The sequence below is a fragment of the Elephas maximus genome, chromosome 25 (genome assembly GCF_024166365.1).
Source record: "Elephas maximus indicus isolate mEleMax1 chromosome 25, mEleMax1 primary haplotype, whole genome shotgun sequence".
NCBI lineage: Eukaryota > Metazoa > Chordata > Mammalia > Proboscidea > Elephantidae > Elephas > Elephas maximus.
In genome coordinates this window covers 36,322,507-36,338,687 of record NC_064843.1, presented here as the reverse complement: position 1 = coordinate 36,338,687, position 16,181 = coordinate 36,322,507, and the positions used below count along the sequence as shown (strand labels likewise).

At 46.2% G+C, this 16,181-nt stretch overlaps 1 protein-coding gene across 1 annotated transcript; it reads left to right on the top strand.

Annotated features, from left to right (window-relative positions):
- Nucleotides 1-11,064: 11,064 nt before the first annotated feature.
- Nucleotides 11,065-15,505, top strand: BPIFA1 (BPI fold containing family A member 1). The gene is made up of 7 exons (XM_049869903.1): nt 11,065-11,200; nt 11,374-11,506; nt 12,952-13,059; nt 13,374-13,523; nt 14,396-14,480; nt 15,044-15,107; nt 15,465-15,505. The coding sequence occupies exons 1-7, from the start codon at nt 11,065-11,067 to the stop codon at nt 15,503-15,505; spliced, it is 717 nt and encodes a 238-aa protein (XP_049725860.1).
- The last annotated feature ends 676 nt before the right edge of the window (nt 15,506-16,181 follow it).

Genomic DNA, 16,181 nt, shown 5'->3' with positions numbered 1-16,181 from the left:
AACAGACTCAAACCTCAGGTTAGCAGAGATTGCAGCTTCTCTCAAGATCTCCACCCAACCCAGTAGGCCCACCGGCCCCTCCCCAAGCCTAAGCCCATCCCCACTCCAGTTGCAGATTAATATAGTCCCTGCCTTCGTGGAGCTGTATGTGCCTTCACGGAGCTCACAGTGAAAGAAAGACAAGAAACGAATAATTTAAAATTGTTTGGGAAGAATTTGCATGTGAGTGCTCCTGGCATCGGCCCTTGGTCAGCATGGTTGGATAAGTTTTCCTTCAGTGTGGGTTTGTGGGTGGAAGGGGTGTAGGCCTGGTGACCAAAGGTGGACCTTCTTACACAACAGGCTGCACTTCATGAAGTCAACCAACCATGAATTCAGCCAACCTCCACACGCCAGACGGAATGTCCTCTAGCTGCCTACGATGATCAGGACCTGCCATGTCCTGGGACCTTAAGTCTCCTTCAGAGTGGAGCTTATGCTGTCTCTGGAAACCTTTACCATAGCTCCTGTGGACCTCCTGTCTTCTCTCCCAATAAACTCCCTCTAGCTCGGGAGGATGTAGAGGTCCCCCTGCCCGGGCCCTGAGGCTTGGGTTCCAGAAGCCCAACCTGATAAAGCGTCCATTCCCAGACTAAATATCCCTGGGTTTGCCCATCAGCCCAGAAATACCAGAGAAAGCAGCCCTGGTCTGCCGTTTGCAAACAGAAACCCACCCATGGATTTGCTGAGCAACGCAGGGAGGGTCCTGTTGAGATTTCCCATTCCCTCGTTCATTCAATACCCCTGCTGTGTGCCAAGCACTTCCCCAGGCTCCAGAGAAAGGGTGACAGAGTGGAAAAGCATAAACTTTGGAGCTGAACATATTTGAGTTCAAATTAGATTCAGGTCAACTAGAAGTCCCATGAGAGTGTGGACCGTGTCCATCATGGTGACTGATGAGTCACCAACCCCCAGCATACAGTTGGGCACAGACTTTGGGCTCAGCAGATATTTATGGTTAAATGAGTGAATGAATCTTGGTCTTATGACTCAGTAGCTGTTTGGGAAAAAACACTTTACTTCTCAGTCTTCCTCATCTGCAGAATGGGAATCAAATTCTTATAGGGCATGGAACTACAGAAACCCTCACATACTGCTAGTGGGAGGTAAATTTTACTTTATAAAACTGTGTGGCAGCATCTACTGAAGCTGAACATGTGCCTGCCCTATGGCCCAGCAATTCCCCCACTTGGTGTATACTCAACAGCAATGCACGCTAGCTGGCACCAAAAGACTTGTGCATTGATGTTCACTGCAGCAATATTCACAACAGCCCCAAACTAAAAACTCCCTAACTGCTCATCTAAAAAACAGATAAATAGAATATGGGTAAATAACTTGCGGCCTAGCCACCCAGTGGGAAACTCTGCAGCAATGAAAGGAATCCACAACCACACATGACCATCTGGATGAGTTGCAGAAACAACACAAGGTTAAGTGAAAGAAGCCAGATGCAAAAGAGCACATGTCATATGCTCCCATATGTATGAAGCTCCAGAATAAGGAAAACTAATCTATCCTGTTAGAGAACAGGGGAGTGGCTACCCTCTGGGAGAGCTTAGGGACTGGGAGGGGACTAAAGGGGCTTCTGAAGAACTGATACTGCTCTGTTTTTTGACATGGGTGCTGGTTAGGGGGAAGTGTTTCACTTTGTGAAAATTCTTTGAACTATTTGCTTATGTGCATTTTAAAATAAATATTCTATTTTAACAAAAATTTAAAAATACCTTGCAGGCTGCTTGTGATGAATACGTTTTTAAAAATCATTTGTATTATGTTTAACATATGTTAGGTCCACGGGAAATTCTTATTATATGTCATTTAAATAATTTTTAATTATTTGATTATTGACTATGCAGTTAATAAATATTGATTCCCTCCCATCTCCACCCGAGGGTTTGGAAAACATACTGAGAAATCAAGGGGGAATAACAACAGTAGTATCACTCATGTACTAAGCACTTGGTATGTGCCAAACATGGTGCTCGGAGTTTATATTCAGCATCTCATCAAATCCTTACTGCAAACCCCATAACAAAACTGTTATCCCATTTCGCCCAAGTAGAAACTGAGGCTCAGAGAGATAAAGTCACCTGCCTAATGTCACGTAGCAAGGAAATGGCCAAGTCCAGGCTGCCTTCAGGCAGCCAGACTCTAGAGCAACCCCCGCCCCCAGGCTTCCCTCCCTCCCTTCCAGGGGAAAGTGATGAAATACATGTTCCACTGAACTGACGAACCCAAACAAGGAAGTGTTAACAGCTCAGACAAAAATAGGGCAAGAGAAGCTCAAGTCTCCATCTTTCCATTCAAGCTTCCTAATCTGAAATGCTTTACCAGGGATTTGCAACCCTAAACTCTGGTATTCACACAAATGGCCCCCCTTGACAGCCTGGAGCCTGTGGGGTTCTTCCTGCTCCTGAGTCAAAGAGCAAACACAGGAAAGCTGGTCCTGTACCCTGGGGGTTGCCTGGGCTCTCACTGAAGGCACCGTTTGTCACCTTCCTCCTAAACCCTCCTGGGGCAGTTCAGAGGCTTCCTCAAGGAGTTGGAATCCACCAGCTGCTCCTTGGAAACCCTATGGGGCAGTTCTACTCTGTCCTATAGGGTCGTTATGACTCGGAACCCACTCGACAGCTTTTTTTTTTTTTTTAATCATTATACTGCAGCTCTCGTGGTGCAGTGGTTAAAGAATTCGGCTGCTAACCAAAAGGTTGGCAGTTCAAATCCACCAGCAGCTCCTTGGAAACCCTGTGGGGTAGTTCTACTCTGTTCTATAGGGTCTACTACGAGTCGGAATAGGCCTGAAGGCAACGGGTTTTGGTATCATAATACTGGGGTCGGGGGTAGGGGCAGCTTAAGCAGAAAAAACTCGTTGCCGTAGGGTCAATTTCAACTCATAGTGAACCTATAGGACAGAGTAGAACTGCCCCATAGAGTTTCCAAGGAGTGACTGGTGGGTTTGAACTGCCAACATTTTGGTTAGCTGCCGTAGCTCACCGTAGCTTTTAACCACTGGGCCACCAGGGCTCCGTTTAAGCAGAAAGAATCCGCACATTATGACCTGAACCTTGCTTCAGGCCCGACCATCTGTGCCCTGTAGCTGCAATTCACAGTCTTAGGGCACAGACTCTGTGCCAGGTATTAGGCTGGAAGCTGCATTTGTTCCCCCATTTAACCCTCTCCACTGCCCTAGGAGGTGGGTGGTGTTAGCTCCATGTTATAGAGGAGGAAACCAAAGCCCAAAGAGTGGCAGTTGTTGTTGTTGTTAGGTGCCGTCAAGTTGGTTTCCACTCATAGCAACCCTATGCACAACAGAACGAAACACTGCCCAGTCCTGCGCCATCCTTACAATTGTTGTTATGCTTGAGCTCATTGTTGCAGCCACCGTGTCAACCCACCTCGTTGAGGGTCTTCCTCTTTTCCACTGACCCTGTACTCTGCCAAGCCTGATGTCCTTCTCCAGAGACTGATCTCTCCTGACAACATGTTCAAAGTATGTAAGATGCAGTTTTGCCATCCTTGCCTCTAAGGAGCATTCTGGCTGTACTTCTTCTGAGACAGATTTGTTCTTTCTTTTGGCAGACCGAGGTGTATTCGATATTCTTCGCCAACACCACAATTCAAAGGCGTCAATTCTTCTTCGGCCTTCCTTATTCATTGTCCAGCTTTCACACGCATATGATGTGATTGAAAATACCATGACTTGGGTCAGGTGCACCTTAGTCTTCAAGGTGACATCTTTGCTCTTCAACACTTTGAAGAGGTTCTTTGCAGCAGATTTACCCAGTGCAATGCATCTTTTGATTTCTTGACTGCTGCTTCCATGGCTGTTGATTGTGGATCCAAGTAAAATGAAATCCTTGACAACTTCAATCTTTTCTCCGTTTGTCATGATGTTACTCATTGGTCCAGTTGTGGGATTTTTGTTTTCTTTATGTTGAGGTGTAATCCATACTGAAGGCTGTGGTCTTTGATCTTCATTAGTAAGTGCTTCAAGTCCTCTTCACTTTCAGCAAGCAAGGTTGTGTCATCTGCATAATGCAGGTTGTTAATGAATCTTCTTCCAATCTTGGTGCCCTGTTCTTCTTCATATAGTCCGGCTTCTCAGATTATTTGCTCAGCATACAGATTAAATAGGTATGGTGAAAGAATACAACACTGACGCACACCTTTCCTGACTTTAAATCAATCAGTATCCCCTTGTTCTGTCCAAACAACTGCCTCTTGATCTATGTAAAGATTCCTCATGAGCACAATTAAGTGTTCGGGAATTCCCATTCTTTGCAATGTTATCCATAGTTTGTTATCATCCTCACAGTCGAATGTCTTTGCATAACCAATAAAAGACAGGTAAACATCCTTCTGGTATTCTCTTTCAGCCAGGATCCATCTGACATCAGCAATGATATCCCTGGTTCCACGTCCTCTTCTGAAACTGCCTGAATTTCTGGCAGTTCCCTGTCGATATCCTGCTGCAGCCAGTTTTGAATGATCTTCAGCAAAATTTTGCTTGTGTGTGATATTAATGATATTGTTCTATAATTTCCACATTCGGTTGGATCACCTTTATTGGGAATAAGCATAAATATGGCTCTCTCCCAGTCAGTTGGCCAGGAAGCTGTCTTCCATATTTCTTGGCATAGATGAGTGAGCACCTCCAGTGCTGCATCTGTTTGTTGAAACATCTCAATTGATAGTCCATCAATTCCTGGAGCCTTGTTTTCGCCAATGCCTTCAGAGCAGCTCGGACTTCTTCCTTTAGTACCACCGGTTCCTGATCATACGCCACCTCTTGAAATGGTTGAATATCGACTAATTCTTTTTGGTATAATGACTGTGTATTCCTTCCATCTTCTTTTGATGCTTCCTGCATCGTTTAATATTTTCCCCATGGAATCCTTCACTATTGCAACTCGAGGCTTGAATTTTTTCTTCAGTTCTTTCAGCTTGAAAAACACCGAGCATGTTCTTCCCTTTTGGTTTTCAATCTCCAGCTCTTTGCACATGTCATTATAATACTTTGTCTTCTCGGGACGCCCTTTGAAATCTTCTATTCAGTTCTTTTACTTCATCAATTCTTCCTTTTGCTTTAGCTGCTCAACGATCAAGAGCAAGTTTCAGAGTCTCCTCTGACATCCATCTTCGTCTTTTCTTTCTTTCCTGTCTTTTCAATGACCTCTTGCTTTCTTCATGTATGATGTCCTTGATGTCATTGCACAACTCATCTGGTTTTTGGTCACTAGTGTTCAGTGCATCAAACCTATTCTTCAGATGGTCTCTAAATTCAGGTGGGATATACTCAAGGTCATATTTTGGCTCTCATGGACTTGCTCTGTTTTTCTTCAGTTTCATCTTGAGCTTGCATATGAGCAATTGATGGTCTGTTCCACAGTCGGCCCCTGGCCTTGTTCTGACTGATGATATGGAGCTTTTCCATCGTCTCTGTCCACAGATATAGTCAATTTGATTTCTGTGTGTTCCATCTGGCGAGGTTCATGTGTATAGTTGCCGTTTATGTTGGTGAAAGAAGGTATTTGCAATGAAGAAGTCATTGGTCTTGCAAAATTCTATCATTCAATCTCCGACATTGTTTCTATCACCAAGGCCATATTTTCCCACTACTGATCCTTCTTCTTTGTTTCCAACTTTTGCATTCCAATCACCAGTAATTATCAATGCATCTTGATTGCATGTTCAATCAATTTCAGACTGCAACAGCTGTTAAAAGTCTTCTATTTCTCCATCTTTGGCCCTAGTGGTTGGTACATAAATTTGAATAATAGTCGTATTAACTGGTCTTCCTTGTAGGCATATGGATATTATCCTATCACTGACAGCGTTGTACTTCAGGATACATCTTGAAATGTTCTTTTTGATGATGAATGCAACACCATTCCTCTTCAAGTTGTCATTCCCAGCATAGTATACTATATGATTGTCAGATTCAAAATGGCCAATACCAGTCCATTTCAGTTCACTAATGCCTAGGATATCGATGTTTATGTGTTCCTTTTCATTTTTGACGATTTCCAATTTTCCTAGATTCATACTTCGTACATTCCAGGTTACGATTATTAATGGATGTTTGCAGCTGTTTCTTCTCATTTTGAGTCGTGCCACATCAGCAAATGAAGGTTCCAAAAGCTTTACTCCATCCACATCATTAAGGTCAACTCTACTTTGAGGAGGCAGCTCCTCCCCAGTCATCTTTTGAATGCCTTCCAACCTGGGGGCTCATCTTCCAGCACTATATCAGACAATGTTCCGCTGCTATTCATAAGGTTTTCACTGGCTAATGCTTTTCAGAAGTAGACTGCCGGGTCCTTCTTCCTACTCTGTCTTAGTCTGGAAACTCATCTGAAACCTATCCTCCATGGGTGACCCTCCTGGTATCTGAATACTGGTGGCATAGCTTCCAGCATCACAGAAACATGCAAGCCCCCATAGTACGACAAGCTGACAGACACGTGGGGGAAAGAGTGGCAGTAGCTTGCCCTAAGTCATGCAGCTGGTAATCAGCTGAGCCGGGTTTAGAATTCAGGGCTGTCTCACAACTAGTGGGAGCGCTGGTGCAAATGGTTAAGGCACTCAGCTGCTAACCAGAAGGTTGATGGTTCAAGTCCACCCAGAGGCACCTTGGAAGAAAGGCCTGGTGATCTGTTTCCATAAAGATTACAGCCAAGAAATTCCCATGGAGTAGTTCTACTCTGTAATACATTGAGTTGCTATGAGTTGGAATTAACTCAACAGCATTGGGATTTACTGGGTTTATAGATAAATAGGAAAAATTCGTGGACTTCTGAGTTCATGAACAGAGATTCATATCAGTTTCTCAAACATTGACCCCCAATAACCCTGAGAGGTAAATCTTATCCTCCCCATTGTACAGATGAGGAAACTGAAGTCCAGAGGGTTGTAGTGACTTTCCCAGGGCCACAGGATTTAAACTAGGGCTGTCTGCTCCCAAACCTATCCTCTTCCTGCCACTACACATATTCAGCCTCCTGCCTTAATGCTGAAGGATATAAGCTGTCCATTAACTGACTGCACAAACTTGAATGAGTTCTTTGATTTTTCTGCCTCATTTTCTCCACAAATATTGAAGTGACCTAAACAACCCACAAGAGTTGTTACCACCTGCCCCTTGGAGGTATTGGCCAGGGCTCTCATAGAAAATGGAAGCAGGCTCAGCCCAGGCCTGGCATGAGGGAAAGGCAGCAGGCTCAGTGGTTACAGGGAGTCTGGCAAACATGGGGTGAATTTCAACTCCACCACGCACTCGCTATGTATCCTTGGGAAGTAGCCACCCCTCTCCAAACCTCAGTCTACTCATCAATGTTGTTATTAAGTGCTGTGGAGTCTATTTCAACTCATAGTAACCCATGTGACAAAGTAGAACTGCCCCATAGAATTTTCTAGGCTGTAATCTTTATGGAAGCATGTCTTAGCCTGGGTTCTCTAGAGAAGCAAAACCAGTAAAGCATATAAGTATATGTAGAGTGAGATTTATGTCAAGGAAATGGCTCACAAGGTTGTCGAGGCTGGAATATCCCAAGTCCGTGGGTCAGAATAAAGGCTTCTCCTGATTCACGTAGCTGCAGGGGCTGGTGAACTGAAGATCAGCAGGTCAGAGAGCAGGGCTCTTGCTTACAGGCTGCAGAGATCAATGAATCCCAGGTTAGCTGCTAGCTCAATTTCTAAGAACCAGAGGTCAGAAGAACAGGAGCCAGCTGCAGGATCCAGAACGAGCAAAAGCCCACAAGCCTTGCCAGAATGTCTACTTATATTTAATGCAGGCCACAGGCTCAACAAAATTCCCTTTCAACTGATTGGCTACTCACAGCAGCTCCCATCATGGAGGGGATCACATTATATCAGATCTCATCATGGAATTGGTCAGAACATCATACAACTGCCAAACTGCTGAGAATCATGGCCCAGCCAAGTTGACACACAATCTTAACTATCACAAAGCAGATCACCAGGTCTTTTTCCTGCAGAGCCACTGGGTCGGTTCAAACTGCCAGCCTTTTGGTTAGCAGTCAAGCACTTAACTATGGAGCCACGAGGGCTCCTTATCTGACATAGCAACAATACCAACCACTGATGAGGATGAGGTTCAAATATGGAAAGTATCACACACATAGTAGGTGCTCGTTAAATGAGCATTTTCTTCTTTCTCCTCTTTTGCTTCTAGGATGTTAGGTTTTGCAGAGCAAGGTCTGCTCTCGCCAATCCAAGACCTTGGCCTCTCTGTGCCTCAGTTTTTTCATCTGTACAATGGACTCCAAAAGCCCAAGTGGTGGAGACAAATGCCTTGTCCTTCACGGAGGGAGGGTAAAAGAAAGGGTAAGATTAGAGACCAGGATACACAAAATCCCTCAGACCTGGGAACCTGGAAAGAATATTCTGGAATATGAAAATTGGAAGCATAAGAGCATGAAATTCATAGACAAGGGAAAGGAAAATGGTCACTGAGTGTGGGGAAAGCACCTCCACCTCTCAGCCAAGTGATAAGAGAAAGGCCTGGAGTACAGTACCACTGCCTCCACTCCACACCAGTCATGTAACTCCAACATGTCGCCTCACACTCCAAGCCTCAGTTTCTTCCTTGTAAAATGGTGGTGCTCATTCCTACCTTACAAGATGCTGTGAGGATTCATGAGAAGCTGTATGTGAAAAACTACACAGGGCCTGGCGCACAGCAGGAGCTCAAGAAGTGTTGGTTGACATTGCTTTTATTGTCATTATGATCTAATGAGTTGAGTTCTGGCTCTGCCACCTGTCCGTGTCTCCAGGCAGGTCACTTGTCCCCCTGGGCCTCAGTTTCCTTCTCTGTAAGTAAGAAGAAATAACCCTCCCTCTCAGGGTTGTTGTGAGGACATATAGCCCCTCATGTGACTTTCACGCAATAGAAACTCAGGAAATGGGAGGCCCCTGCCTGGAATTGAGGACACCCCAGATGTGTGGAGTTCACATGCAGTTTTGCTCTTTTCAACACTTTGGGGGCAGAAGTCCCCCAACAGAGAAAAGTATTGGATCAGGAATGGAAAAGGGCCTTGATGGGAGACTGAGGGCCCCTCCTGGGCTCCACTGGCTGCTTCTCCTGGTGTCCCACACGTGATCCTTCAGTCCACCTCGGAGCATGGGTCTCCAGCCCCATTCCTGAAACTGTGAAGTCTTGAGTAACAACCCCATCTCAAGTTTTTCTCTGTTTAACTTGCCGATCAAATGGCTTAACTGCCCCACCTTCTAATGTGATTGGCAATTATTTACTTTGGAGAGCCCTGAAAGACACCACCAGATTGCAGAATTCTGAATTATCTAGAAACCCATCTTCTGAGCCCATGTTTCCTGATTCCCACACTATAAAAGAGGCTGCCTCCTCAGTAGAAGCAAGCAAGAAAGGGAAGGGCAGACCAGGACAGCACGAGGCCTTCTGAGTGGTCCAGGTGAGATCTGCCCATTCCTCTCCCTCTTAGTGCTCCTGGGTGGCAGGGCTCCTGGAGCTGCTCGCTGGGGGGCCAGTACTGGTAGGCTCCCCTTAGGATCGCTCATTCCCCCAAGAGAAGCAGGTCTGGCCATTTTATGGGAGATAGAGAAGATAGCTATTTACTCCACTTTCCCAAGAGACCAGTAACACTGATGTAGAAATATTCTGCAACAGAGAATTTGATGGTGATGGGAGCAGGTGGCTGTAAGTGTAAACCACTGAATTTTCCAGGTTAGACCTTCTCAGGGGAATGCTATTCACACCCTAAATCAAAATCTCTAAGGCAAGAGTTCTACCCCGAGTTTGCCATTGGGGATTAGGATTATCCACGAACCTCCTAAAATTATCCACCCAATTTTGTACATTTTTTTGATTCATTTTTCCTGGACTAGGGTCCTTAGCTTCAACTGGGTTCTTTGAAGGTCTGTTGCCTTAAACGATTCAGAGCCCCCGACCCAAGTTCACCTCCCCAGGGAGGGCTCACTGGCTTTTTGGGCCAAAAAGGCCTTTCAAATTCAGCCAATCACAGTGTTAGAGTTTTGGCCACATCACCCAGTTGGTGGGATTTTGCCCAAAGCAACTAGCCATCTCCAAAGTATAGGTTCCAGCTCTGGCTTTGACACTTTTGATCCCTTTGGCTGCCAAATAGGTCCGGGAAAAGATGAGTGGTGTCTGGGAGAGGGCTGGTTCAAAAGGCAGACAAACCTCAGGGGTTACTCCAGAAATCCGTTAAGTTGAAAGGAGAAGAAGAGATAGTAAGTAGGCTTGTGTTCATATGTGGGGTGAGGGAAGGGCGAGAAGACCTGCCTCCAGCCACAGCTCTGCCATCGATTTTTTGTGTGACCTTGGAAGCATCACTACTCATCTCTGGTCCCCTGGGTCCCCATGTAATGAAGGCTTTGGATGGCCTCAAGGCTTCCCCAGCTTGGGCATGGATGAGATGGTGGCTACAGCTGTGTAAGCTCCAATATTCTGTGACTTGTGAGGCTTCCACAAACCATCAGGGCCTAGACCTGAGACCAAAGGACTTAGTGGGGCTGACTGTGAGGCAGTCTAGTTCCTCAGCCATGAGCATGTTTAAGTCTCTTAATTTGCTTTGTCTGAAGAGCAGAGACTGGGGGCAGTGATACAAGGTATTGGCGCGTAAATCTGGTGGTCACTTCATTTAAACAGTGGCCTCTGGGTCAGACAGTTCTGGATCCAAATCCTGTCTCCACTGTATATTTGCGACATTGGGGGAAGTTACTGAAACCTGCTAGACCTCAGTCTCGTCATCTATGCAATGCAGGTAACAAGTGCCCATGTCTTAGGGTTGTGGGAAAGATAAAATAGGTCACTGAGTGTAAGCACTCATCCTTATGCCAGGCACAGAGAAAATGCTCAATGTTATCATAGTAACAGTGGGAGCTATTATTGCTCACTACCTGATGTTCTGGGGAGCAGACAAGTGAGCAGGTGAGGGAGGTGATAAATTCTTCTCTGCTATCCATGTCACACTGGACCCCTCATTCTCTCCATAGGTATCAAGAGAGATGTTTCAAATTCGGGGCCTCATTGTCTTCTGCGGGCTGCTGGCCCAAACCAAGGCCCTGCTTGAAGGCGAAGGTCTGCCCCTACTGCCAGCTCTGTCCTCGATTCCCACGGATCTTGCTGGAAGCTTGATAAGTGGTGAGAGTCTCTGACAACTTTCAGATGTTGTGTGTGTGTGTGTGTGTGTGTGTGTGTGTGTCCAACCATCCAGTGGAGGAGAGATGAGAGCAGGGATGAATGGTGGGGAAGGAGGGACAGAGTAGATGGAATTGTCCAATCTGATTCCTGGGGACCCTTGTGTCCATTTCCAGCTCTCACCAATGGCCTGCTCTCTGGGGACCTGCTGGGCATTCTCAAAAACTGTCCAATCTTGGACATCCTGAAGGCTGGAGGAGACAACTCTAATGGCCTGGTTGGGGACCTTCTCCAGAACAACCTCATTGAGTGAGTTGTCCTGAAAGAGAGCTTTGGCCCCCACCAGGGAGCCTAGTTGGAAATCTGACATCCCAAGGCAGTGGCCCTAAAGGAGTGAGCGGGCCAGCCTGAACATGGGGCAAGATTCAGTCCTGAGACCCTTCTCACAATCTTGCAGGGCACACCAGCCACCCTCTTACACGTCCTGGGTCCCCAGCATCCTCTCCAATTCTCACAACAACCCTTTGAGGTCAAGATAACAATTCCAGTTTTACAGGTGGGAAAACTGAGGCCTAGAGAGGTCCCCATGCTCACACAACTACAGTGATGCAGAGCAAAGAATCCATTTCAAGTTTACCTAAGCCCAAAGCCAAGGCTCTTTCCACTACACTGCAGTAATGTTTTTCTCTCTACCTGTGGAATCCCTTCAAACACAGGCAGCCTTCAATGTAAGCAAGGAAATGTAGGTTGCCCTCCTCAGTTACATTGGTGATATGATTAAGAGCAATGTGATGTCCGTGGAAAGACCCAATGTGCTGTTTCATTTAAGACAAGAATGCAATAATGGAAAAGCTTGATGCTGACAAAGCTTGGTCCCTTGATAAGCCTGGATCAAAGCAATTTCCAAGATCCCTATCCATCCAGGTGCTTGCCCTCTGACTTGAAGACAGGCAGACAGAGAGACTTGAGTTTGATTCTGTAATATACGATGTATTTGCTGGGTGACCTGGAACAAGGTACTCAATTTTTCTGGGCTTGGCTTCCTTATCTGCAAATGGAGATTATAATATCCACTGACTGTTTGGAGGACTAGAGAAGATTTAGATCACCTGGTGCAGTGACTGTCACAGAGAAGAGCTCACTTCCATCCTTTGCCCCTTCTCCCTGACTTCCTGTCTCTTAATCCCCATGATAAACATTGTCAATTGACCTGTCACTGAAGGCCATGGCAGGTTGAGTGATTCCTATCCATAAATGTTTGTGCAAAACTTATTGCTGTTGCCAATACATCATCCACTTACCCATCCATCCATCCGTTCCTCCATCTTCCCTTTCATCTAATCACTTACTCTCCCATCCATCCACCCACACATCTGTCTATCCATCCTCTCATTAATCCACAAATTCAACCAATATGAAACAGCCCTTTTCTTTGTTAGGCTCTGCGCTGGGCATACGAGGTGCAAGTATTACCCAGACATGGCCCCTATTTAGAAATACTTCCTAGAATTGAGATGAGGAGAGGTCAATAAGTGTGTTAGGATCTGACCCATTGTAGAGACTGGGGAAGACTAATGTGCAATTTTGAACCCATGTGGCTTTTGCTTCAAAACTCCCTTCCTGTTTCTCCAACCCTACCTTATGGGCAGCTCCGTCACTGGGATGAGTGAGGTTGGGTTAGGTGGTTTCTGGCCTTAGTGAGATTGGGGCTAGAGGAGCTGATGTTTCTTTCTCCAATATTGCTCCTTGGACAGAGTAAAAGTCACTGATCCTCGGCTGCTGGAACTTGGCCTTGTGCAGAGTCCTGATGGCCACCGTCTCTATGTCACCATTCCTCTGGGCCTGGTCATCAATGTGAAGATGTGAGCGGGCTCCACAGGGTGTGGGAGGATGGTTCACCAAAGGAGACTCTGATGACAATGGGTAACCAAAAAGGGGGTGTTGGCATCTAGTAGACCTGAACCTCCAACTTCAGCTTATTTGCTGATATGCCAAGTAATCCTGGGAAATTTCATTTGAACTCTTTGAGCCTTGGTTTTCCCTAATGGGAAATGAGATGAGTACAACTGTGGGCAAGATGGAATGAAGTGAGGCTGGCATTCCTGGTGAGGAGAAAATCCCCCTCTGTCTTGGAATGTGGCGGGGCCAGGTGCCAACTGTTCCATCTCCTCTGTAGGCCCATAGTTGGAGGTCCATGGAGACTGAATGTGAAGCTGAACATCACTGTGGAACTCTTAGTTGTGAAAGATGATCAGGGGAAATTCCGCCTGATCGTTGGTGACTGCACCCATTCCCCTGGCAGCCTGAAAATCTCCCCGCTTGATGGGTGAGTCCACGGTGGGTAACTTCTGCGCATAGACGTCAGGGTGGGATGATGGATAGATGACTGGAAAGATGGAACAGTGGGAGAATAGGTGAATGGGAGATTGGAAGGGTGGGAAAATGGATGAGAGGGAGGATGAATAGATGGCTGGAAGGATGGATGGATGGATAGGTAGATGGATGGGTAAAGAGTCACTTGTCTCTTCTTAAACCAGGCCAGTCAATTTTATGCTGGATTAGACAACAAGAGATCTGAGTTCAAGCCCCATCTCTTATTGGGAAGTGGGAGGGAGGAAGTGGGGAGCATCCTGTGTGAACTTGGACAATGCTTCCCCATCTCTAGGTCTTAGCTTACTCATCTGTAATACAGAGCTACATTGGGGTTATTGACAGAGCTACTAGTATAATAGGTATGACTGTACTTTATCCCAGTAAAGGGTAAAATAGCTATGGAGCCTAGCTAAGTTACTTAGTTTAGTTACCTGTCACACAGGGAGACTATGACATGCAGAATATGCAATAGTCATTCTGATCATAGCTAATAATTACTGAACACAAATAATGTGCTTTACATGTATCATGTTGTTGAATCCTCATGATAGCCATGTACTAAGCACTATTCATTCATTTATGGGTTCTACAAAGACTTTGTGAATAACTTCATGTGTTTATTCAACACATACCTACTACTACTACTACTACTGTGTGCTGTGTGGAGCGTAACTCACCCTTAGATAGACCCTTTGGCGTTCACCTGCAGTTTTCAGTTGCTTAGTGCTAAGACTGTGGTGGGCATAGTGGTCCCTCTGAAGTCTTTTCCATAGCAACTGCAGGTGGCTGCAGGTCCAACGTCACCCCATGACTTTTCTCTTTCAGAATTGCCCCTCCCCTCATTCAAAGCCTTGTCGACAGCCTCACCGGGATCGTGAATAATGTTCCTTCTGAGCTGATACAGGGCAAGGTAAGTGGGCAAAAGTGGGATTCTCCTGATCCTTGGGTCTTAGAGATTCTCAGGCTGAAAGACTTCCCTAGGATGAGCTGGCCTGAGCCTCTCGGTTTAATAAGTAATTTATATCTATCAATCCATCTGTCCATTGATCTATCTGTCCACGTTTCTTCTTTCTATCCTTTAACACTGATTGTTTCCTGCCCTGGGCCAGGCACTGTGCTTGTCCACACTGCACTGGAATGGATTGGCCCCTGCTTCCAGGAGCTCCCAGTCTGGTCCTATGCTTGGGGTCCTTTATAAACAGAAATTTATTCCTTATAGAACAGCCCACTCTATTTAGAAGCAGATGTGGTAACACGGAGTGAACCCAGGCATGTCGTGCAATTCATGGCTTCAGTTTCTCCTTGTATCCAGTGTGGATGTGTGAGCATTCATCTGTGGGACGGCTTAGAATCAAGCACTTCTAGAGATAGAAAAATGATAGAAAATCTCCCCCCAAAATTCAGCAGGGGATGCTGCTGTCACCAGAGTCTCCCTCCAGGTGCCACTTTGCCTAACTCCCCTCTCTGCCCCAGGTGTGCGCTCTGGTCAATGAAATTCTCAGCCACCTGGATGTCACCCTGGTACATAACATTGCCAGTAAGTACCCACTTCCAAGCCCTCTTGTCCCCCTTGCAGGAACAACAGTTTCCCATGGAGAGCTTTGTTACTGCAAGCTGGAAGATAGTCAGACCTTTGGCCTCAACTCTCCCCATTTTGAGTTTCATTTTTGCCTTTAGTTATCTAGATACTTTTGAAGTGTAGACTCTGACTCCCCCAATCAGACCTGACACAGAGAACAACTGGGCTGGCTGGTGGAAGGAGGCCTGCCCCTCCAAGTCCAGCCTGAGCTGGATGTTCAGAGCTCCCATCCCTTGGCCCCAGACCTCAGCAGGAATTCTGGACTCCTTCACACTGAGGTCATCACTCTGATCTGTTTTGTTTTGTTTTTTCCAGACTTGCTAATCCCTGGATTGAAATTTGTCATCAAGGTCTAAGCCTTCCAGGAAGAGCCCTGGCCTCTGCTGAGCTGGTGAGTGCTGCTGTGTAAGCATGATGGTGGGTGTGATGATTCCTGCCCCCCACCCCAGGATTTGTAGGACTGGCTGTCCTTTTTCTGGAGGGGGCAGCAGGGGACATGGGATAGTGACATCCAAAGAGAGAGACCGACACCCATGCAGACACACACAGAAGCACAGATATGCTGATAGGTGGAGCAACACAGTGTTTCAAAAAGACACACATGGTCACAGACACACAGAGACATAAATGCCCAAACACATGGTCACTCAGACATATCCGCAGATGTACACGTTCACACACAAGAACATATGGACATACACACACACTCAAACACGTGCACAAGGAGGCACCTGGCCCCAGGCCTAGGCTGCACTGTGGCTAAGACAAGACCCCTAGCCCCTGAATCTCAGCCTCCTCCCCTCCCACTGGAGAGAGAGTTTGATGATGGGCCAGTACCAATAAGAAGAGTCAGTGATCTTAAGTCTCCATTCTGACTGGTGTCTTCTCCCAACAGAAACATTTCCTGCTGCTCAACATACTCCCTGCCCAGCTTCCCAGGCCTCACAGAAGCTTGATCCATGTCCTAGACAATGACACAGCCACCATTTTGGGATCAGAGCAGTCTTCTTTCTGTGAGACCTGCTGTCCTCC

Excerpts from the sequence above, each read along its gene's own strand:
- BPIFA1 (XM_049869903.1), top strand. The coding sequence starts at position 11,065 with ATGTTTCAAATTCGGGGCCTCATTGTCTTCTGCGGGCTGCTGGCCCAA. Across the intron at positions 11,507-12,951 it reads CTCCAGAACAACCTCATTGA|AGTAAAAGTCACTGATCCTC; the intron begins GTGAGTTGTCCT and ends CTCCTTGGACAG. Across the intron at positions 13,524-14,395 it reads AAAATCTCCCCGCTTGATGG|AATTGCCCCTCCCCTCATTC; the intron begins GTGAGTCCACGG and ends TTTCTCTTTCAG.